General features: G+C 41.4%; 1 protein-coding gene across 11 annotated transcripts in view; it reads left to right on the top strand.

Moving 5' to 3' along the window:
- enox2 (ecto-NOX disulfide-thiol exchanger 2) overlaps positions 1–22,865 on the top strand; it is a 183,889-nt gene that overhangs the window by 142,761 nt on the left and 18,263 nt on the right. For all 11 annotated transcript variants that reach the window (XR_014914642.1, XM_085429059.1, XM_085429058.1 and 8 more), the window contains 5 exons: positions 7,129–7,335; positions 13,168–13,401; positions 14,702–14,914; positions 18,329–18,435; positions 22,415–22,529. Coding sequence is in view for 10 of the 11 variants with exons in the window: in XM_085429059.1 (XP_085285185.1) it covers positions 7,129–7,335; positions 13,168–13,401; positions 14,702–14,914; positions 18,329–18,435; positions 22,415–22,529 (876 nt within the window). In the remaining variant the exon portion in view is untranslated. The remainder of the gene's footprint in view (positions 1–7,128; positions 7,336–13,167; positions 13,402–14,701; positions 14,915–18,328; positions 18,436–22,414; positions 22,530–22,865) is intronic.

Here is a 22,865-nt window from a genome sequence, read left to right as displayed (position 1 = left end):
TTGTCATGTGTTTACCCAGAGAACATATAATACAGTTGGATTATACTTCACCATTGAGCCAGTATAAAGCTTGCTGTTAATGGAATGTGCATGAATCACTGTTACAGTAACTAAGGACTGCTGCTTGGAACCATATTGGAGCCATATTAATGTTGCTCACGGTTTGAACTGTAACAGCGAAGCAAACACTGGCATTAGCTGCATTGAGGCGTTAAGCAAATATCACAGGAAAGTACTCGCATCTTGGCAACAAGGTTGCATATGGTGTCCATCACAAGTAGTCATTACCCTCTAGCTGCACACACTCAACCTGACACCGCATGCAGCATCCTCGCTCACTGACCTTTTAGCTGAGCAACAACAACCCTTTCAGCCCTCCCCCAGCTCTTGTGTGTTCTCGCTCTTCTGTCTTCTCAGTGTGCATAACCTTACAATCAGCGTACATCCTCATCAAGCCCTTCTTCTCAATGCGTCCCCCCTCTTGACTTCAGTCAAACCCTCTCAATTCAGCATTGATCACTGGTTCACCTTCTCTACTGCCTCTTTTGCCTGGTCGACTATATAATGCTTCGGTGGTATTGTAAATGGTTTGCAAAGGCTTTGCTCCCAGTATTTGGACCTATGGACCCACTTCAAAGCTTGATAACTGTTTTTCTTATCCAACCCTCTGAGGATGTTGTTAGAGAAGAGTTTGTATAGCTATCTTTAAAGAGATTTTAGTATTCTTGCAGTGTGTACCAGTTCGACATATGAACACATACAGTATAAAATATTTAGGAAGGATGCTCAGAAATGTTTGGTTGGTTTGTTTGTTTGTTTTTTCCCAGTTTCTTGGCTCATTATTGATTTTGATGCATTTCGCGCAAGCGTTGCGCGCCATAAGCAGGGCCCCATTGTACATGCCAGTGCTTCATGTGTTTGCAACAACCAGTTATTCAGACAGTAGTAAGCAAACCGATTAAACCAAACAAAAGCAAACAGACACTGATGTGCAGATCGCAGTGTGTGCAGTTGTGAGACAGTTGTGCCATTTTTCACCGTAATTCTTCGTGCACATGGCTTAGTTTACCCCTGACAAGAATCAGCTAAACATAGGTACTTGAATGTGTGTAGATTGTAGTTTGTCTTTTGTGGTGGGGTGGGGCGTGGTCTGCGGGGCCGTGCGGACGCACTTGCACAGCATCCGCAATCACGTCCGCCGTGTTAAAACACGGGACTCAGGGGTTGGTGGAGTGTTTTGTGGTGCGGTTCATGTGCGGCTGGCAGCCTGTGAGCTGCAGCCGCAGCAAATAAAGACGGCTCAAAATGACGATCTGCGGTCCCGCCGTGCCTTATTCACACCACACTCTTGTAAACTGTTGGCCTTTGAGGGACAAAGCTTCCTCTCTGTGGCATCTTCTCAGACCATGAAAGGGTGTCTGGTCAGTCGAGCTGATGGATTACAATAACCTGTGACAGTGTAGCAAACCACTGGGTGGTCATATGAAGAGCAGGCCATTGGGACAGGGCTGAACTAAAAATTAGCCAGTCTGTTTGCTTTACAGCCACATTCATGAAACTGTATGTGCAGAATAATTCGGTCTAATACAAGAGAAAATCACAGGGTAATTTTTGAGCCACTGGTTTGTCCTTTATTATATTATTAGTACTTTCTAACCTGCTAAAATTCTGTTTTGTCTCTTCCATTTAGCCGTCTGCTCAATTTTCTGTTTCTCCTGCTTTCCTTTGTGTGCACTGTCGAAAACACAGAATGTTTTTTAGTCATTTGTGTTGTATGATTTCCCAAATGATTTCCACAAAAGATCCTGCAAAAGCTGCTCCATCCATCCTCTTCCTATGCTTCCTTAGCCTCAGGTTCACTGGCTCATTATATTTGCATAAAATGCAATCACATGCACTGTTCATAAATGCTTTGATATCCTCTGATATCGTGTATTTACTGTAATCTGGAAGTCACAAATAGCTCATCTAGAGAGTTGTTTCTAATTCGTTTGCATAAAATGTTCGATTGTGATAAACAGTGCGATTCAGTAGCACAGCAGGCAGCCGAGGGGATTGCAAAATGATTTCACTCCTGCTAAGTTTTAAAAGATACACAGAAATTCACAGATTTAGGCCAAAAAAAAACCCAAGACTTTCCATTGTATTCTTTTTAGATAACCTAATGTGACATGCTGTAAGTTATTTCTGCACTGCACCTGTTCTCCCTTCTCTGTCCTCCTTGCTCCATCGGCCGCTCGTGGACCGAAAAGGTCAGTTAATTTGGAAGTCTTTGTTGCATCTGCCAACAAAGCGTTTCTGTGCTATCGCAGCTTTTTCTGCTCTGCCTTTACTTTTTCTGTCCATCTCAACTGAAAAACTAGTCTAATCCGCCAACTCTAGAGGTCAAGGAATGAAACAGACGATGTTTGCTTTAACGGTCGCATTTAAAGAAAAGGAGAGGCAGGGGGAGGGATGGGTTGTTGGAGCCTGTGTGTAAAGGTAGAAGAGATACAGGGGGAAAAATTAAAAGAAAGAGATGGTGCTGGCTCCGGCTCAGAGACATAAAGTTTGTTTGCAGCTCTTAACAGTGCTGCATGCAAGTACAAGGAGTTCTGACAGCAGGGGATTATGAGCTGATTAAGCTTTTTAGCCAAAAGAAAACTCTGACTTTGGATCGTTATGTTTTCACAACTAAACTTCCTTCCCCTAACTTTTTTCTTTGTGTGTTACATGATGCTGTAGTATATTGTTGTGCTTATAATAACTAAATAATGTAACAGTTAGCAATATATTGTTTATTATTGCCAAACCAAGGCTTGGCTTTAAACTGTCCAAGTGCATAGCCGGTTGGCTTTTTATTAGATATTATGAACCAGTTGTTTCACCTTTGTTCCTTATGATCATGCTGTGCATCTGCTAGGTCAGTCAGTAATTACTTGTTGTTAATAGTAAGCAATGAAATTTTACATGATTACATGTTCAGTATGCTTTGTTTAGTATAGACTTTCTAAGGTAGTAGTATCTCGCGAATAGTCAGGCTCCCCAAATAGCATGTGGTTAATTATTTAAAATAAATATGGTAAGATGTTAACTTTTACAAAACCTCCAAGTGTTAATAGTCTCCAAGTAGCTCAGAATTAAAGCTTCCTACTGTCTGGTATAAAGTTGCCTCCCCAGAACCAAGTAATAATAAAATCCTTTATAGTGCACAACTTCTGCAGTTAACAAGTTCTATTTGTAACACCGTAAACACATTAAAATGATACAGGGTTTATTCCAGTTAAACAAGAAGTCATTACACGTAGAACGATCCCATTTCATACTCGTCCACTTCAGAGATTTTCTGAAAAGCAGTTGAAAGAGGCTGCAATTGTTCAAGGCTACGAAACAATCATTGTTTTCAGCTGACGGAGCTTTTTGTTGTGCAGGATTATCTATGTGCACAGCCAATCCAGATGTTTAATTCCCACTGAGTTCCTGTTATCAGTTCTCGTGAGTCTCATAGGAATGATCTTTAACAGGCTAATCTCCCTACAAACCTGCCTGCAGAGATTAGTAGGCAGTTATCATTCACTGTAATCAGCGATTGAACAGAAAACAACACAGAGCATTGAGAAAACCTCAGGTAAATATGTTAACCTTGAAACTTAACCCAAAAAGTCATTTTGGTGTCTAAACGTAACCAAATAACATGTTTAAATGTTTGAGGCTGCAGAACGAAGAATGCCTGTTCTTGTGGTACAGCACAAAGTAAGAGCATATATAGAACAACATATATAAGAACATAACTTATTAATGACGACTTTCTTCCTTATTGTTAAGTAGGAGGCTATTGATCGAGAATAAGGCATTAGTGTTTCATAGTAGCTAATAATGATCCTAAACTGTTACCAAAACCGAAACTGCATCAGGAGTCCACTACCAGTCTAGTTTGTTGTTGAGCATGAGATGAGCCACCCTGCTGAGAACACAGCAGCTCGTGCCGTCCTCTCCGTCATTCTTTTATCAAATCCTGTGCTGCATTGAATCCAGAGCTTTCATTAAAGTTTGAGTTCTTGCTTTACAAGCATCAGTGGAAGACTGTTTGGTTGTTGAATGACAAAACAAAATATAAAGAAACATGAACCATGTGTAACGTGAATCTGAAATTGTATTCACCAGTGCATATATGAGAATAATGAGAATATGAGGGGAGTTTTTTTCTGACTGCACTCTAGATGTGTGCACTTGTGTCAACAGATGAATCCTTTAAAGACTGATCCAGAAGGCAGAATAGGAAACTCAGGGTGCTGCTAGACTCTTTCTTAACAGCTGTTACTAGGAAAAAATACTTTTTTGTTTTTCGTTTCATGCCACTACTGAAATCTACTACTAAAAACACCTATATCCTGACCAATCTTCCTCCTATATCTCAGGTATCCAACCAGGTTCAGCCCCATTGCAGAGATTTCCTAGTAGACGTCTAGAAATACAGCATCCTCTGCACTACACTGATTAGCTGGTTCACTTCTCGTAGACCACGCTAATCATATTCATCATGGATGAGAAGCCGTAGCTATTGGAGATTAAATCAGTCAACATTCATCTGTGATGAATAAGTGATTTCTGCAGTGCGAGGGACCCTTCACATTAAAAGATCTGTCACTTTGGGGCCAACAGAATTTCATTTTCATGGATGGGAGGGTTTGATTTTTCAGTTTCTCTTACAAAAAAACTCTTGCTTAAAGAGGTCATTATTCATTAATGATATGATTAAGCTTCATAATTTTTTTAGGTCATGAGTGCTCTATTCTAGAATGACTTCACTGAAAATGCACAGCATCACCCTGAGAATTTGGTTTTTGCTTGTATTATATACAGATACCATCTTGCTCTTTTAATGTTGCTGTGATCTGGCCCTCATTATTCTCAGTCTGAATGTAGAGGCTTTTTCTAAAATGGATTTTTTATTAATGCCCTGCTATTACGCTGCATTTGCTTTTGTCAGTCTTGCTTATTTGGTGATGGGATCCTTTATTATGCTATAATTATTTATTAAAATTTTGCATTTCTCATAGCACCAATGGAAGGGGGAATTATGTTAAAATGCTCTTCATAGACTACAGCTCTGCATTTAACACCATAATTCCCTCCACACTCACCACCAAGCTGGAGCATCTGGGACTCAGCTCATCTATGTGTCAGTGGATCTCCAACTTCCTAACTGGCAGACCACAGGCAGTAAGGATGGGCGGACATGTCTCAGCCTCCACCACTCTCAGCACTGGAGCCCCCCAGGGGTGTGTTCTGAGCCCCCTGCTGTACTCTTTGTACACATATGACTGCGTGGCCACTACCAGCTCCACCACCATCATCAAGTTTGCTGACGACACCGTCGTGGTGGGCCTGATCTCTGATAACAACGAGACGGCCTACCTGAAGGAGATTAGGAATCTGGAGAACTGGTGCCAGAGGAACAACCTCCTTCTAAACGTCAGTAAGACAAAGGAGCTGATAGTGGACTTCAGCACTAAGCAGGAGAGGAACTACCAGACCCCCGTCATCAACGAGTGCCCAGTGGAGAGAGTGGACAGCTTCAAATACCTCGGAGTTCACATCACGCAGGACCTGTCATGGTCCTGTCACATCAACACCGTGGTGAAAAAGGCCCGACAGCGTCTCTACCACCTCAGACGCTTGAGAGACTTCCAACTGCCCTCCAAGGTGCTCAGGAACTTTTACTCGTGCACCATAGAGAGCATCCTGGCGGGAAACATCTTAACCTGGTTCGGGAACAGCACCATGCAGGACAGACGAGCTCTACAGAGGGTTGTGCGGTCAGCTGAGCGCACCATCCGCTCCGAGCTCCCTGACCTGCACTCAATCTACAGCAGGCGGTGCTGGACCAAGGCCAGGAAGATGGTGAAGGACCTCAGCCATCCCAACAACAGACTGTTCTCTCTGTTGAGGTCAGGAAAGCGATTCCGCTCCCTGAAGACCAACACAGAGAGACTGAGGAGGAGCTTCTTCCCGCAGGCGATACGGTCTCTCAATCACACCACCACACAGTACTGACCCACACATATGGTTCTTACACACACACTGGACTTTCTGGACTTTGGTTTTGCACAACACTGGTCACTATATTCTTCATTTCCAGTTAATACTTGTACAGCTGCTGTTATTGTGTATATATTTATTTAGATTTAGATTTCTTCATACATTCTTATATAGTTCTATATTGTGTATTGTGTATTTTGTTGTACAGTTATTTTATTTTCAACTTTAATTTATATATTTGATCTTATTCTTCCCAGTTAAATTTACCCTTCATTCTAATTTGTGTTGTACAGTTATTTCATTTTTAACCTTAATTTATATTTTATTCCTTCCTAGTTAAATTTACCCTTTTTAATTTTTCATATTTATTTCCTATCTTATTCATAGCCTTTTCCTTTTTTGTTTTCTTTAGGTCACGAGCAGTTGTCCAAGCATTTCACTACATATCGTACTGTGTATGACTGTGTACGTGACAAATAAAATTTGAATTTGAATTTGAATTTGAATGGTCTTCTCTTCTCTTTATTTTAATGGATATTTTTATTGTACATGATAATCCAGGTTTTATTTTTATGGTTGGCTGCAGTTCTGCTTTATTTTCATCTATAGTTTTGACTTGTCTCCATGTTTAATACACAGATGTCTTAAAAAAGACAAAATAAACACCTATTCGATTAAAAGCTGAACAAAATGTTATTATTACAAAGTGATGAAAGGTTTTTTAATCATTTTCCCTCATTTTTCAGGCAGTGCTGTTGATAATAGTTCTGTTTGTTACTTTGTTTTTGTTTTGTTTTTTTCTTGCAATGAATTTTAAAGAAAACCACTTTTCTCTGGCAAAGTCCAATCAATGGTTACCGCTGCTTGTATTGTTTTCATCTTCACAAGGAGCAAAATTCATGCTCAAAATAAAGTGTTTTACCCGAATTGTTCTCGGGTTGCCTGTGTTTAAGTTCACACAGCAGTGATTGAGAAACATTGCAGAGGACTTTTTTGAACTGCAAACATTAAGAAATGCTGTCGACTAATTAGAGTTGTTAGTTTTTCCAGCCTCGTATTTATATTTCAACTTGATGATGTCTTACACATGGCTGTTCTTTGTCACAGACCTGCCCCCTCCGGCAACCAGAGACCGCCCTCCGGGATGTAAGACTGTGTTTGTCGGTGGTCTGCCAGAAAATGCCACAGAGCAGCTCATCATGGAGGTCTTTGGACAGTGTGGCGATATCACAGCCATACGCAAAAGCAAGAAGAACTTTTGCCATATCAGATTTGCGGAGGAGCCAACTGTGGACAAGGCGCTCTTCCTGTCAGGTAAGAGGTCGCAAATCTAAAGCCTTAATTTTATTTATTGTTTAAGGCCTTACTGATGAAACGCAGTGGTGTGAATTTCTGTAGTTCAAGTACCACTTAAAGAATCACAAAGTGAGCTTGTGGATGTCCTGCTGCCATCCGTGTTTTCATTGAGCACTTCAGTGCTTTGGTAAAATGCCTACCAAAAACAAACAAAACAACTGTCAGAAAATATCAAGACCTTTGCTAAAACAACTCGCTGTGTAAACCTTGCTGGTACCATGTTTGACCCTCCAGGGCTCTAGACTAACTTTTTGACATGGGCGCACCGGTACGCCTAACTTTAAAAATTTAGGCGTACCGGCACAAAAGTTAGGCGCACTCAAATTTTTCAACCGCATCGCTTAACACCGCAGTTTTACATGTGCACTTTCTTTGGGGGGGGAAGTCCATACAGACAATATTAATTTCTAAATTATTAACTAACAAACTTGTGCTTAAAGTGCTTTGTCAATATTGTAGAAAATGTTAAAAACTTAATCATCATCTTGGCCTCCTCTGACGACCTGTTTGCTGCTGTCTGCTGCTGAAAGGCCGTGGGGAGAGGGGACACTTGGGCAGTGCATTTATTGCAGCATATAATGTGTTTTCTGGATACACTGTGCTTTTTCAGCATTCAAATATTGATGGCACCGTGTCAGAGCACTGGCTATGAATTTCAGACAGATCAGGCCTTAACTTAACAAAAAAGTTATCAATAGTTCTTTTCATCTTTTCTTATTACCCACAGCTACAGTACATCCACTTCTCTCAGGCCTAGGCTGCTCACTAGGGCTGAGTATCATCACTGATTTCTATAATCCATTCAATTCCGGTTCTCAAAGTCCTGATTTGATTCAATTTAGCCTCAGACAGTCAGAAATATTATAATTCTGATCATTTATCAGTACTGATACACATGAGACTTCATCAGAATTGTGAAAATCACCGCAGATGCCTTTGTGTGAAAGTAACTGAGAATAAAACACAGGAAAACATGAAGGAGATTTTCCTGGTCTGGCTTTTTATAGCAGATAACCTTAAAAATATTCTGTAATTTTGCATAATTTTAAGAAATTTAAATTTCTTCAGTATTGAACAGCAGAAATTAGGCTTTCTTGTCCGAGGTCATTTAAGTGAAAAAAGAAAAAGCGCTGTAAACAACGCTAGACTGGTGGGTAATAAGCGAATGAATAATGCAGAAAACAGATTTGAGACGGGAAACTGTTCCTGAAGTACAGAGAGAGAGAGAGCTGTGCAGGAAGTGTGATTTTTATCGTGGTGGAAGCAAAACAGCAAAAGTCAGAGGGAATTCATGACGACATTGATCAAATGTGAAGCGCAGTTTGCTGCTTCTTTTGCTGCAGGCTCGGTGAATTTTGGTTGGAGAGAGGCAAAACCTGCAGCTCAGAATCAGCGCAAAAAGACGTAAACACAGCGCGGACCCGAAGAATCGCTAAGCTCCGACAGCGTGTCCGTGTTCAGGCCGTCGGGTGAGAAAGCCGAGAAAGACGAAGCTGATTCTGATGTGTTGGGTCCGCTCCGTGTTTAGGTCTTTGTGTGGAATCCGTTAATGAATTGATATCGCTTTATTCAAGCTACTCACCTCTCTCTTCCACCTGCACTTTCAACTGGACCACGGCCAATCAGAGAGGTCCCGCCCCTGACTATCTCTGATTGGTTTAGTCCACGATAGGGGCATAATGTGTGTCTGTTGTTGACCACACGGAGAATTACAGAGATTTTTTTTTTTGTTACCGGAACAGTTGGTCGCACCTGTGCGACCAAATATTTATTTTTAGTCGCACCACTGAAAAATTTGGTCGCAAATGCGACCAAATTGACCACTCTAGAGCCCTGCCCTCTTTCTGATATGAGAACTGCCTTATTCTGCTGGAGACATTCATAAGAGAGTCTGCTCCATGTTAACATAGCATGACGATAACGTAATAGCATCACACAGTTGCTGCAGATTTTTTCAGTTGCACCACAACCCGGAGGTGCTTTCCTGGATTGCGATGGGGTGACTGTGGAGGCCTTTTTAGTACAGTGATCTAATTTCCATGTTAAGGACACCAGTTTGTGATGGTTTGAGCTTTGTGACGTGGCATGTTACCTTACTCAAAGTAGCCATCAGAAGATGGGTACAGTGTGGTTATAAAGGGATGGACATGGTCAGCAGCAGCACTCAGGCTGCGGTGTTGAAACAATGGATTGCCAGAAAACATCCCTCCAACTAGTGCTGGGCGATATGACGATATGTATCGTGTGGACGAGAGAAAAGTGTCTTCTATCGTTTCTAACCCAAATTTTATAAATTATTACATAAAATATATAGTTAACCCTTTACAACCGGTCGGAGCAGGCAAACTCCGTTTTACCTAACTATTTTTAAATCCCTGTAGAACTGGAACCACGTAAGGTAGCGAAAAAAAAAATTTTTGCATGTGAAACCGGAGTCGTACTTACATCTAATGCCATCAGCTTGCCCTAGGTCACGATTTCCTTCCACATATAGCTTTGCAAACATTGCATAAGAAGCACTTGCAGCAACAAAAGCATAATATTCCAGAAACACGCTTTGCTGATGTTCATAACACTTCCTACGTTGGCATATACGTCAGCACGAACTATCGCACATCCGCCATTACCTGCCCGAAACCGGAAGTGACGTCATTTCCGCGAAAGGGCCTTATAAGCCTATGTTGGTGTTTTTAAAAGTCATGTTTGATTTTATGCTTTTCTGTATCGTTTCTGGGATGCTTAGAAATTATAATTATAATATTTATTTTCATTTTTCCTGTAGTATATAAAAATTAGTGTATCTCAGAAATAAAACTATGAAGACACTCAAAATAAATTTCTCGTGGTTGGAAACTATTTTGTGCAACTTTTTTGTATTTACAGTTTTGAGGGATAAGCCTCTTAAATTTTTCTTACTAGAAATATATGTAAAAACAAAAACGATTTTAAATTTTTTGTAGTTTATTGCACTACAAATTTTTGCAATTTATATAGTTACTATGGACTTAATGCATACATATTTTTAATATTTGGGCTATAACGGTTGTATTGATGTATGGAAACTTGAAATGCTCCCACAAATGGCACTACAGCATGTAAAAACATAAAGATAAGCTCTGGCGGACTTGGTTCTATGGTAGGTCTTAAAGGGTTAAGTAGCCTGTGGCAAATATATTAGTGTTGTCTTCTCACTATACATGCTCTTAACTTTATGCAAGAGAAGATAAAGTATAAAAAAAATGATAATTTTTGCAAAGAAATTCCGTCTTGTGGTTTGCGACCTGGTGCTGCTGTACGTGCACCCGGATTTGCGACATACTTTACGGTAACTCACAACAAAGACTGCACCCTCGGCACTTGCTGTTTACAGACTGCGTACTTTCTAGATGACCACAGGTCAGGTGGTATATCATGATATATATCGTTATCGTGATATAAAATAATTCATATCGTGATAAATATTTTTTCCATATCGCCCAGCACTACCTCACACCACTACAACACCGCCAGTCTGATACAAGGCAGGATAGATGATGTTTACACCAAATTCTGACCCTACTGTTGCCGCAGTAATCGAGAGTCACCAGTCCAGGCAGAGTTTTTTTCCAGTCCTCCATTGTCCAATTGTGGTGAGTCTGTGTGAATTTTAGCTTTATATTGCTGTTCTTAGCTGACAGGAGTGGCACCTGCTGCAGTCTTCTGCTGCTGTAGCCCATCTGCTTCAAGGCTCAGTGTGTTGTGCGTTTAGAGATGCTCTTCTACGTACTTTGTTTATATCAAGTGGTTAAATATTCAAAATCCCACAAACAAAGACCTTTTGGATATTTTTTTCTTTCTCTGTAAAATCTAGAGATGGTGGTACAGGGAAATCCCAGTAGATCAGTGCATTTGTAATTCACCTTCAGCACCCAAGGTTAAACTTTGTGGCTATACCACAAAGAAGAGCATTCAATTATTAAAAATGTTTTCGTATTTCTTTATTAGACTGAGCACCATCAGAAATCAAAAACTGGCTAGTCTCTATTAAGTCACTTAAGGAAAGAGATCTAAGCGGAGTTTTCTACTACAGGTGCCAAAAAAATCCATTTACCATGAAGGCAAAAAACCTCTACTAACCATGTATCATTGGCTTATAGGCTCCTATATTACCACAGTAGCTTCTGGACTACAGACATCTTAAATCTCTCAGAGCAAACACATTGTCCTGTGTTCCTGCTCCCCCCAAACTCTTAACCCAATTCAGGAATATTCTCTGCGTTATTGTGTGTCCATGCAGGTAGGTAGGCAGGTGTGTGTATGTCTGAGTGTGGGTTTGAATGAGAGACCCGTCGATTTCGTCCACATATACTCTTACAGTGAGATGTGGGAGTGGGGGTCCATATATTAAAGTGTTGACAGAGCTGTGTAGTTCCCCCATAAATAATACCACACACACACACTGTGCAAACACTACCTAGAGATGACACCCACCAAGATCTCCTCATATGAAATATTGGAGCAGTAGTAGACTGGGAGCCTGAAGCAGAGGGAGCAGACAGTCGAGACCCTGAAATCGCGCTCATTTCTTTTCCTGCTTTTTTTTTTGTTTGTTGTTGTTGGCATCCAACACTGTTTCACCCTCTTTTTATTTTTCCTTTGATGAGAGTGTGTTGTGTCTGTCAGTAAATCACTCTGCACATCATTACTTTGCTCAGTTGGAAAACACACTCTTACACGTGTGACCGAAAACACACGTTGGATGCACTTTGATCATTTCGAAGCAATTAAATCACAAAATGGACCAGATTTCACTTCAGTCCACAACCAGTCATTAGTGGAAATTGAGTAAGGAGGGGAGAGTGGGGATAAGTGGGAACTAGTGTGGAGAAGAGTGGGGGTAATGAGGGATATTGTGGTGTTTCAGTGCCACTAGAGAAGTAATTGGCCTCTCTAAGTCTCCCTTGTGTATTCCCAAAAGGATGCAGGCCTTCTGTACTCCACAAACCCTACAGCTAATATATCTTCTCAAACCAAGAGATCTAACAAGAAAAAGAGAGTAATGATGAGGGCATGCTGAATCAACTCGTAGATCCCAATAAAAAGTGTCTTCACTGGATTTTGTTGGATCTAAATACACATTGTTGAAAGTAATGGAAAGTGTTTTACTGTTGGCTCAGAGGAAATCCCCAGTGGCACCGACTACACATACCTTTTTAGAGTGTCACTCCTTTCAAATGTATTGCTTTTCAGTTCAGTCAAGTGTAACTTAAATCATTTTTCTCAGTTTTTCGAGCAGTGTAGAAGGTGTAAGACTAATGGAGAGTACCATAGACAAATGAGCACGGTTTAATAAGAAACTGATGTAAACAGGACGTACGAATTTGACAGATGTCCGGGATTAGAAGCATTCATGCCTTGCATTGCTTTGCTGCAGCAGTCTACGTGCCACAGGAGGCTGCGTAACTGTTACTCTGTGACGAGTGATGTCACATGTTACCCTCTACTTTTTTCCCTTCGTGTTCTGAACTGTGAAGTAACAAATGAAACCAGAGGCTTTGTGAGACAGGAAAAATGTAGCAGTGGTTTAGACTAAATTCTGAAATCGTTAGGCTAACATGTAACACCTGTGATCACGCTGTTACTAAGCAGATTGCACATCACATTATAAAAACTGTGTGCACAAAGTTGTTCACTTGTACTGGTACGTTTACCGTTGCTCCTTCTGCTCCTCCACATTAGTTTCTCTTAAGCGCCTCCTACTTCGTTCGACCATTATTTCTCTTTTATTTACAATTTCCGTTTCCTTCCTAGGTTATCGTATCCGTTTGGGTTCAAGCACAGACAAAAAAGACACTGGACGCCTCCACGTCGACTTCGCACAGGCCAGAGACGACCTCTATGAGTGGGAATGTCGCCAGCGCATGTTAGCCAGAGAGGAGCGTCACAGACGCAAGATGGAAGAAGATCGCCTCCGGCCACCATCCCCTCCTCCCATCGTCCACTACTCTGAGCACGAGTGCGGTCAGCTGGGAGACAAGATCAAAGGTAGACATGGATGCTGGCAATCTGTGAAGCATGTACAATGAAAAGCATGCAGGATATGACAACACAAACATAAGAAACACAGATTGGCAGAAGAGAAGAACCTGTCGCATGTGTGGAAGAAAATCATTTGCTTCTGTCACATTGTTATTGAGAGAATACAAAAATAGGCCTCATGGTACTGTCTTTATTCATGCAATCCAAAAACTGACAAGGTAGATAATAAGTCATGACAGTGGTTGAGTACTGCGAGTGTGTGTGCTTGCAGGGATTTCCCAGAGCAGGACATTACAGGAACAGCCATAAACTGCAGCCGGTAAATCTGAGAAAGTAATTCTGATGTTCTAACAAATTTGCTTTCAAAAGACGAAACGGCTGTTAAACACAGTATATCAGTTTACTCTCCCCTCAGCAAATGCTTCTCTCTTATCTCGTCCTCTCTCTTCTACTCTCCTCCCTGCTCATCCTCTCTATTTTTTTCTTCTCAGCTCTTTCTCCCGTTCTCGGCTTTCTGTCGAGTTTCTGGCTGAATAAACTTGTTTCACTAATGAGCAGTGACACTTCCAGGTCTCAGTCACAGTTGCCTAATAACATAATGGCTGTGACTTTGTGCCTCTCAACCATCTGCGTGAGTCTTTTTCAGCTCTCCCTTCCCCAGCCTTTGGTGCGAAGAACTCCAGCACTGTGCCGTTCTAGCCAAGGATTTGTTTCTGATCACTTTGGGCTGCTGTTGTGAAAACTTTTATCCCAACTATTGCTTCAGATTTAGGTTTTCTTTCCAAAGGGGAAAGAGGATTTAGCCGTTTCTCCCAGGCAGTTGTATAACTCAGATCCTGCTTTTAATGACAAGACACCTATAGAGGAGGTTTTCACCAAGATCCCTATAAATGGGTGCTTGTCTCTGCCCTTAGCTGTTGTTGAAGTCCACAAAGTTGTTTGTTTCCAAATATATAACTGTGTGTCATAATTTGTTTTTCTTTCATCCAGAGGCACTTGCTTTTAATGTTTCCTTGCTCTTATTAACCCTGCTTTTATTTTGTATATGGTCAGTACAGGAGAACATGTTTTTAATATTACAATGTCCCTGCGTTTCACAGTTTATGATATGAAACATTTATTAGTGACCAGAAAGCAGAGCATATTTTCAGCCTTATGGGATTATAGGTGAGAAGTCTCTGCTTTATCATCATGCTTGGTGTTTGGTGCACTCCTCTCCTACTCCTCTCCTTTCGTGAGACTGTACAGGGTACAGCACGTTTTTTCTTTTCCGTGTCAATCGTAACTCTTACTCTTTCTTGCCCAGATGACGGCAAATTTCCTGAAGCGGTTCGTGTGCTCCTGACCTGGCTTGAACGAGGCGAAGTTAACCGCAGAAACGCCAACAACTTCTACTCCATGATCCAGTCCTCCAACAGCCACATCCGCCGGCTGATGAGCGAGAAGAGTCAGCATGAAAAAGAGATGGAAGAAGCCAAAGACAAGTTCAAGACTGCTCTGGCTGGTATACTGGCTCAATGTGAGTTACTACAGTCTGTCTCTCACAAACACACACTTGCATATTTCAATATTTACACTGTATATACTGTAAGTAAGCTCCTTATTGTGCAATGCAGGAAGAGGATATGATGGCATGAGTCAAATCCTTTTTGGTTCAGTGTAAGTTTTAGGATAGCACACCCACATTGAATGTAAATAGTTTGTAAGCTAGGCAAAGGCACCAAGAATCCAAATCAAGCCTGCATTCTGGAGAACTGTAATCCACTAAAAAGTAAGTATGACATTGTTCACAGTCTCTCACATGATGCACAGACCGTGTGCTTGCACACAAATGTAACTACTGACCGACACACTGCGGATTTAAAGGTTAGGCTTAATAGTGTCATAGCTGCCCTCTTGTCTTGTACTAAATTGTTGTTGGGACCATGGCTTAAAGGTAAGTTTAATTTCTTTCCTAAGAATGAAAATGGTCTGTATTTATATAGCTCTTTATTAGTCCCGAAGGACCCCAAAGCGCTTTACACGATCATTCACCCATCCACACACACATCCACACACTGGTGATGGCAGCTACACTGTAGCCACAGCCACCCTGGGGCGCACTGACAGAGGCGAGGCTGCCGGACACTGGCGCCACCGGGCCCTCTGACCACCACCAGTAGGCAACGGGTGAAGTGTCTTGCCCAAGGACACAACGACCGAGACTGTCCAAGCCGGGGCTCGAACCGGCAACCTTCCGATTACAAGGCGAACTCCCAACTCTTGAGCCACGATCGCCACAAAATGTTCCCTGTAAGGCTCCTGCTCCCTTTTTGTTGCATCTATAATACAAAATATTTCTTTAAAAAGTCAGAGGAATGAAAGGTTCATATTGTTGTTGGAAGAAAACACAGGAGTGGAATGTTAAGGTTGCAGGATGGACGTAGTAACATACTTTCTGCAAGAATACACTGGAGAGCAAGCATGTACAGGGAATGCTTTGCACACTGATGTTGATAAAAAGCCAAAGGCATAATGAAATGGAGAAACCCACCTTTGGCAGCTTCAGCTCTTCGGCTGCTGATTTACACTAAAGTCTGCAACACTTTGTCACCACATGCATGTTAAATACAACGTAACGTCATTAGAGACGGTCGCTAGTTTCGCTGTTTCATTTTTATTAGATAAACAATGCACATGGAAAACACAGATGGTGGGTATATAGTTCTTTGTATAAACCAGAAAGAGAGGCAGGCCTGTTTGTTGTTGTTGTTGTTGTTGTTATTGTTGTTTTGTATTGGCCATTCTCAATTATTTCAGCCAAACATAAATTCTTAGCTTTTTCCTGATACTGTAACTCAGCCTGTGGGGGAGGCTTTATTTGTCATAACAGTTAAAGTCTGTCTGCTTTACTACTTGCCGTCCACAAATTGTAGTTTGTGAAGCTATATGTCACCTTACAGGATGTCTCTTATCCCAAATTTAACAAAAACATGTTCACTTAATCTTTAGTGGTATCTATTGTTGCATACAGTCACATTGCATATGCCCAGGTTTTGAGATACTGGCTTCTGCTGCTACCTCACTAGATTTGAAGTTGTGTTACTTAAAGCCCTGAAAAAAACAGACTCAAAAGCACATTGCTTCTCCAGAAACTCCAGATAATTGACAGTGAAGAGGTTGTATTTGACCGACTTTCTGCCGTGTCGAAGACGAGTAGTATACAAAATGTATAAATATTTCCATATATGCTCACAGGCCTGAAAGCCTGTCTGAACATGTGCCTCTCTTCTTTGCCCTGACCATCGATTGGATCCATCAAATTACAGGGTGCTGGGAAGATGATATTGATCCTTGAACTGTGCTATCTCTCACCACTCTGCAAACACACACACACCAACGCACACTTAACTGGAGGTCTTATTGGCTCCCCCTCTGCGTGAGTTAGGGCTTCTGAGATACACAGACCACCCATGACCACCTGCATGACAACAGACAGGTAGCTGGTGGTGGAAAAATCACTCAGTTGATGTACTGCACATAAGACAAAATCTGACACAGAATATATTTAGACCCAGAGCAGCTGTCCCCAACCACATCGCTTCCAGAGTAAATGGAGAACCTAAAGTTAAAGGTTCTGGCTTATTGCCTCGTGCTAATTAGGCACGATGACCCAAAAAAACTCAAAGTCCAGACTCGAGTCTCTACCCTTTAAACGACTTTGTAGTTACAGTCGTGTAAAAGGTTTTAGCAGCGGCATGGAGCTTATGGCATTTGCACAGGAAAAATAAATCAGGAACACTCTTACTTGAACAACTTGTTGTCCTTGGGCAAGGTTCTTGAGAGCCCACGTCTGCAGTGGAGCTGCATTGTGGTCAACGGTAGCATACTGAGAGTCGGCCTTGGTTATTTTTGGCAGCTGGCAGTTGCTGAGCAAAATGTCCCTCATTAAACAATAAGTCTGCAGCCATGCTCGCAGCTCTGAGACACTGTACTCCTTCCTTTCTTCAAGTCACATGTGAGGTACTATAATTTGTCTTTTTTAACTAGTATTAACTTCAGCATCCAAGATGTAATTATGACTGGAAAGCTGACATTTTTGGGGAAACCTGTGATATTCCCAACTGGCATTTAAAAGCACCTGAACTGACAGGAAAAAAGAAGATATGAGTAACTCTTCAGTCAGTGTCAAGATTGAATTCGGTATGTTCAAATTTGTTAGACATGGTGGTGTATTTGGCTAATCGTAAGCCACTCGGTTTAATTATACCATACCTGTTAAATGCAGATTACCCATTAATTTGCTTGCTTGTAGTAAGAAGCTGAGTGAAGTAGCTTCCCAAATATGTGCCTGGAAATATTTCAAGATAGCTACAGAACTACAAGATGTTCCTTCAGAAAATTTCAGGGGAGTTTATCCTCTGGGGTTCATGAATAACTGCCAAGTTTAGTGATCCAGTGGTTATGTTTGTGTCAGCTTGAACTAAAATAATCAATTTGTGAGCCGTGTTGGTAATTAAAGTCAAGAGTAGACATGTGCTAAAGAGCAACTGCTCTGCAGAAACCAGTTTGTCTCATATAATTCAAGCACGCTCTGCGGAAATTGTATAATTTATTGAACTTTTGCTTGTGGGAACTATCTGATCACTCTCCCATTGGATGATGCACTGGCATCAGCTGGTAAGTAGAACACACGCATGCATATACCACTGAACGAACACACACACTCTCTCTCTCACACACACACACACACACACACACACACACACACACACACACACACACACACACACACACACACACACACACACACACACACACACACAGTTCTTTACATCCCTAGTTGACTCCGCTTTTTCACTCCTCTGCTCCTTCCCAACTGTCCTCTCTCTCTTTCTCCCTCTCTCTCTCTGTCTTTGGGTGGTCACTGGTCCTTCCCTGCATCCTGCCACAGTTGAACAGATTGTGTCTGTATTCCAAGCTGCTTCCAAACAAAAGGCATGGGACCATTTCTCCAAAGCTCAGCGCAAGAATCTGGACATGTGGCGCAAACAAGCAGAGGTTGGTACATTTTGATTTAACTGTGTCAATCACATCATTTATGGAAAAAATTAGTCATTATCCCACTTTGTTTTACGCCTTCTCAATGTAAAGCTCTTTAAAATGTTGTTTGATACCAAAGAGGTGATGGTAATAATAAAGAAATAATAGGAAAGGGCAGAGCCCTTGTAATAGTAAGTACTTTGACTGAAGCAAGGCTGCAGAGCAGGTGCCTTCTCAATCGAGTCATTGCGAGATCCAGGCACAGACTGAGGCCCAGACCTCTGCCCTTTCCTCCTCCACTCCTTCCTCCAGCCTTGCCTCCCCCATGAAGAGATACAAGGTGCTTGGTGAGTCTGTTTCTTCCACCCCTAAGTGTGTTCAAGAAGAAAGGTAAATCTGTACAAGCCTTCCCTGCCCTCTTCACCAATAAATTAGAAGATGTTGATTTTGGGGGGCTTTTTTCGTTCTCTGAAGTAAATGATTGAGGGACATATATTGAGAGCTAAAAGCATATTCATTTTCAAGTCTAACAGCACTTTTGTCATCTGCTGTCTGCTTGCTATTTTCTCTCTCTGCCAAATGGAACATTAATTGACATGATGATGGGTTGTATGTAATGGAGGGTCTGGCATGTGTTGCAGTCCTGCGTCTAATGGACCATATATGAGCATATCTGATTGGTAAGTTTCTTTGAACCATAGTATGAAAAACAACCGTTTTAAGATGCAAGTTAAAGCCCAGTTAAGATGCTCATTAATAACAAAATAAGTCATAGCAGAAGCAGCAGTCAACTTGTGCAAAAAAACTTCACATTGAAGGTAGGTGGTGGTGCAAATCAGAAATGTCGCTCCAATTATCAGATGTACTGCAGAATTATGAGCATGGAAATTGTGTTTATAATGACTCATGTTAAGGCCTCTGAGTAAGAGAAAGCAGAATGATGCATATTTAATTGCACATGCTGCCATCAGGAAAGACCCTTTTGTTTTGTTGCCATTCCTCACTCAGTCCTTAAGCAATACACTCACTGGCGAATCATACTTTTGTACATATATAAAAACATACTCTTAGATATTGAAAGTTTTCAAATCTCTTATGCTGTGAACAGTGTTTACATCAGGCCTTGGGGTTTTTTCTGTTCTTTTCCTGCCTTGCATACATTTGAGTGTACAGTATGACCCTAAATGTAAACAAAAGAGACCACGGTGGGTGGACACTGCTGCTAAATATGTCCTGATACAAGGAAACATCCCTGTTTGAAACATCCTTCGAAGTGTTTTCTCTTTAGGCTGTTTTACACTTACAATCGCTGAGAAGCGTTTTAGACACTTCGTGACATTGTGTGCTTGTCTCAAAGTGAGCGATAAGTGAAGTAATTTCAACTCTAGCTGTTGGGTTAGCATAAACCCGAGTTGAGTCTTTATCTCTGGCTGTTAGGGCTCAGGGCCTGGGGGAAAGTAATCGTAACTAGCGAGGTCATATGCAACCGGTAGGCGTCTTCAAGTATAGATTATCCTAATAAATCACTCGGTGCCCTTACTCCCTGTACATTCAAACACTGTGAGGTGTTTTAGTATCTGTCAGCTCATTGCTTTGGATCAGTCTGGCACTTGAGCTTAACCTGCAGCAGGCAGAAAAAAAAAACTCTTCTAAAATGTATTAAATAAATAGGGAACAATTACTCACGTTAGGTATAGAAAAAAATCAACCTCTAAGGAGGCAATGCTCCTTTATGCTTCACCGAATGCTTACAATTCCAAAAAGTGCACTTGCATTTCATGATTGCTTACAAGAAACACATCCACGCCTATATTGCTGGGTTGGTACAGTGCACTCAGCTGCGTGAGCCGGAAGCTGTTACCTTTAGTTATATATGGACGTGTAACAAGAAGTGTGAAAGGCAACTACACATTGTGTGTGAAGGTCAGAGAACCAAAACAATGGGTTTAAAAAGTCAAAAACTGCATGTGGCTGTAGAGGTGGATGCTTCGACTTTAACCATTAAAGCTGATCATTTCTTTACATTACTATCAAATAATGGTTTTATTTTGTTCTTGCCTATCTGTCTTAGAGGCTGTAGTGCTTGCAGCCGCTGTCCAGTGTATAGAGAATAGGTAAGTAAGTGTGTTTGTTTGGGGACAGTTTAACATCAGAGGCAGCCAGTATCACTCTGTGGCCTAAAGGCGAATAATAGAGGAACGGGCGGCGCTGTTGAGGAGCTGCAGCTCACAGGCAGAATCAGACAACAGCTGTCTCTCTGTTTTTATGTGGTGTGTTTGTGTATATGCAGTGGATGTGTGCTTGTGCACAGAGGGTTGTTTCTCCACATGTGCTTGTGTGTTTCGAGTACCTGTTTGACCTGTGCCACGGGCTCAGGCTGATAACATCAGCTGACAGATGGTTTTAAATGTATTTACTCTTGGGCTGCTTGGGCGGCTTTTTTGCTCCCTCCCTTAGAAATTGTTATTTCATTGATTTTGCACTTTTTATCTACTGATGGTGTTTGTAAACACAGCACTCCCCATATGTGTCTTTCTGTATTTATTTCAGTAAATACTTGTTTTCATGTTTCACTGTCTTTATTTCATTGATTGCCTAAGAGACACCCTGTTGATAATGTGTCCGTGTAGTTGTGTGTAATACATGAAGAGAATATCATGCTTTGAAAAAACTCCTTTGAAAGACACTAGAGGCTCATGCAGGCTTGTTAAGTGATGGCTTGTATGTTTTGCTTTTGTTCTAAAGCATAAATCATATATTTAATGATTTAACCCTTGTGTCGTCCTCGGGTCAAAAATGACCCCTAGGTGTATGGCAAACAAGTGTATGGGAATCCCGAGGACAACACAAATAAATGGAGGTCAAAGTTTAAATCACTTTTGATCGCTAAATGCTGTAAATGAGTGAAGTCGCAGGAGAGAGGAGTATCATGGTGAGATGATATTGATCGATGCCTTTGGCTTTAAATCGGCTGCCTCAAAGTTCAACCGTTAAGCTGCAACAAAGGTTGAGCTCTATAGATGATTGTGCAGCTGTTATATTAACAACTGCTTTTATTATATTCATTAATATGTGTTGCATACATGTGTGAATCAAGTCCTCACCCCTTTTGCAGCACAAGCTAAAATATTAGGCCTGTCAGAGCATGTAATCGTGTATCTAATGCATCGTACATCTAAATTAGCTGTGCATTATAATTCTTTCGAGATGTATATTTTACACTAAAATGCAAGCATGTTACATAAAGGTCCAGACACAGACCAAACAATGAAGATGTGGTAGGATAGTCTTAGTATTAACAGTCGACCATATGTTTATTCGTTTGTTGGTTTTGACTTTCTCTCAACACAAACCTGGAAGGTTTTGTCTCAATTACAGCCACTCCATTTCAGTGGTATGACCTTAATCTTTAAACCATTTTGAAACCTGCTTCTGGTTACTGGTCTCCAGATGGATGTAGTCATTAGCGATTCTGTCTGTGAGGGTGAAATGAAATGGAGAAGATTGGTATTTTACAGTTACTGCTGGTGTTTCCAGATGTGCCCTCAATTAGAATAAAACATGGGCATAAAAACCAGCAGCAGGCGCAATGTGCACCGAGACACTTATCATGGTTTGTTGTTGTGAATCAGTGTGTAGTGAAATTGAGGAGCTTTGATTTCATTGACAGATGGTAGAGTTGCATTTGTATGGCTGCTTTAATGTGTACTGTTTTTCTCCAAGTACAAAACGGTGAGGTCTCATTGTATATGTGCTACCATATACCCCATTTCCGAGCCATAGAAGGAACTGAGCCCTAGCTCTGATATCATCCTTTTTATCTCTCTGCAGCTGCACTCCTTTGTTCTGTACCAATATGTTAAAAGTTTTCCTTTGCAGCTCAGTTTTCCTTTAGCGTCAACTTTGAAGGAGTTTACTGATCAGCACCTGCTAAAATGTGCATCACTCTGGAGTCTTTGCAGTTTTGACCCGTCGCTCTTTTCACTGTGTTTTGCAGGAGATTAGAAACATGCACAACGAGCAGCTGATGGGCATCAGACGAGAGGAGGAGATGGAGATGTCTGATGATGATATGGAGGATGCCCCTGACAGCAAGGACTCTGAGGACTCAGGTATGCATATGCATCCACAGTTCAGCACTTCTGTCATCTTGACAGGAAGTACACTGATCACGATTTCCAAAGGATCAGCACAGAGACTGTTAAATAACTGAGGGAGACAGCTCTGTTTGACTGAAACGACAGTAATCATCCCCCAAGCACCTGACATGCCTGCATGAATAAAAAAACACATTCAGACTACATCAAGTTGCTGACAATATGCAGGCTAGCCTGAGTTAATGTTGAACATAAGTGCTGAATGTCATTCACCTCAGTCCACCCCAGTGAATGTACACATAGGAGCATGTACATGTGCCAATCTGTCCACATCTGCCAGCTGCCATCTAA

The sequence above is a fragment of the Rhamphochromis longiceps genome, linkage group LG2, assembly GCF_057381845.1.
Source record: "Rhamphochromis longiceps isolate RC_006_pf linkage group LG2, R_longiceps_female_GT1.1, whole genome shotgun sequence".
Classification (NCBI taxonomy): Eukaryota; Metazoa; Chordata; class Actinopteri; order Cichliformes; family Cichlidae; genus Rhamphochromis; species Rhamphochromis longiceps.
The sequence above is the reverse complement of the archived record's forward strand: the minus strand, read 5'-3'. Positions and strand labels throughout refer to the sequence as shown.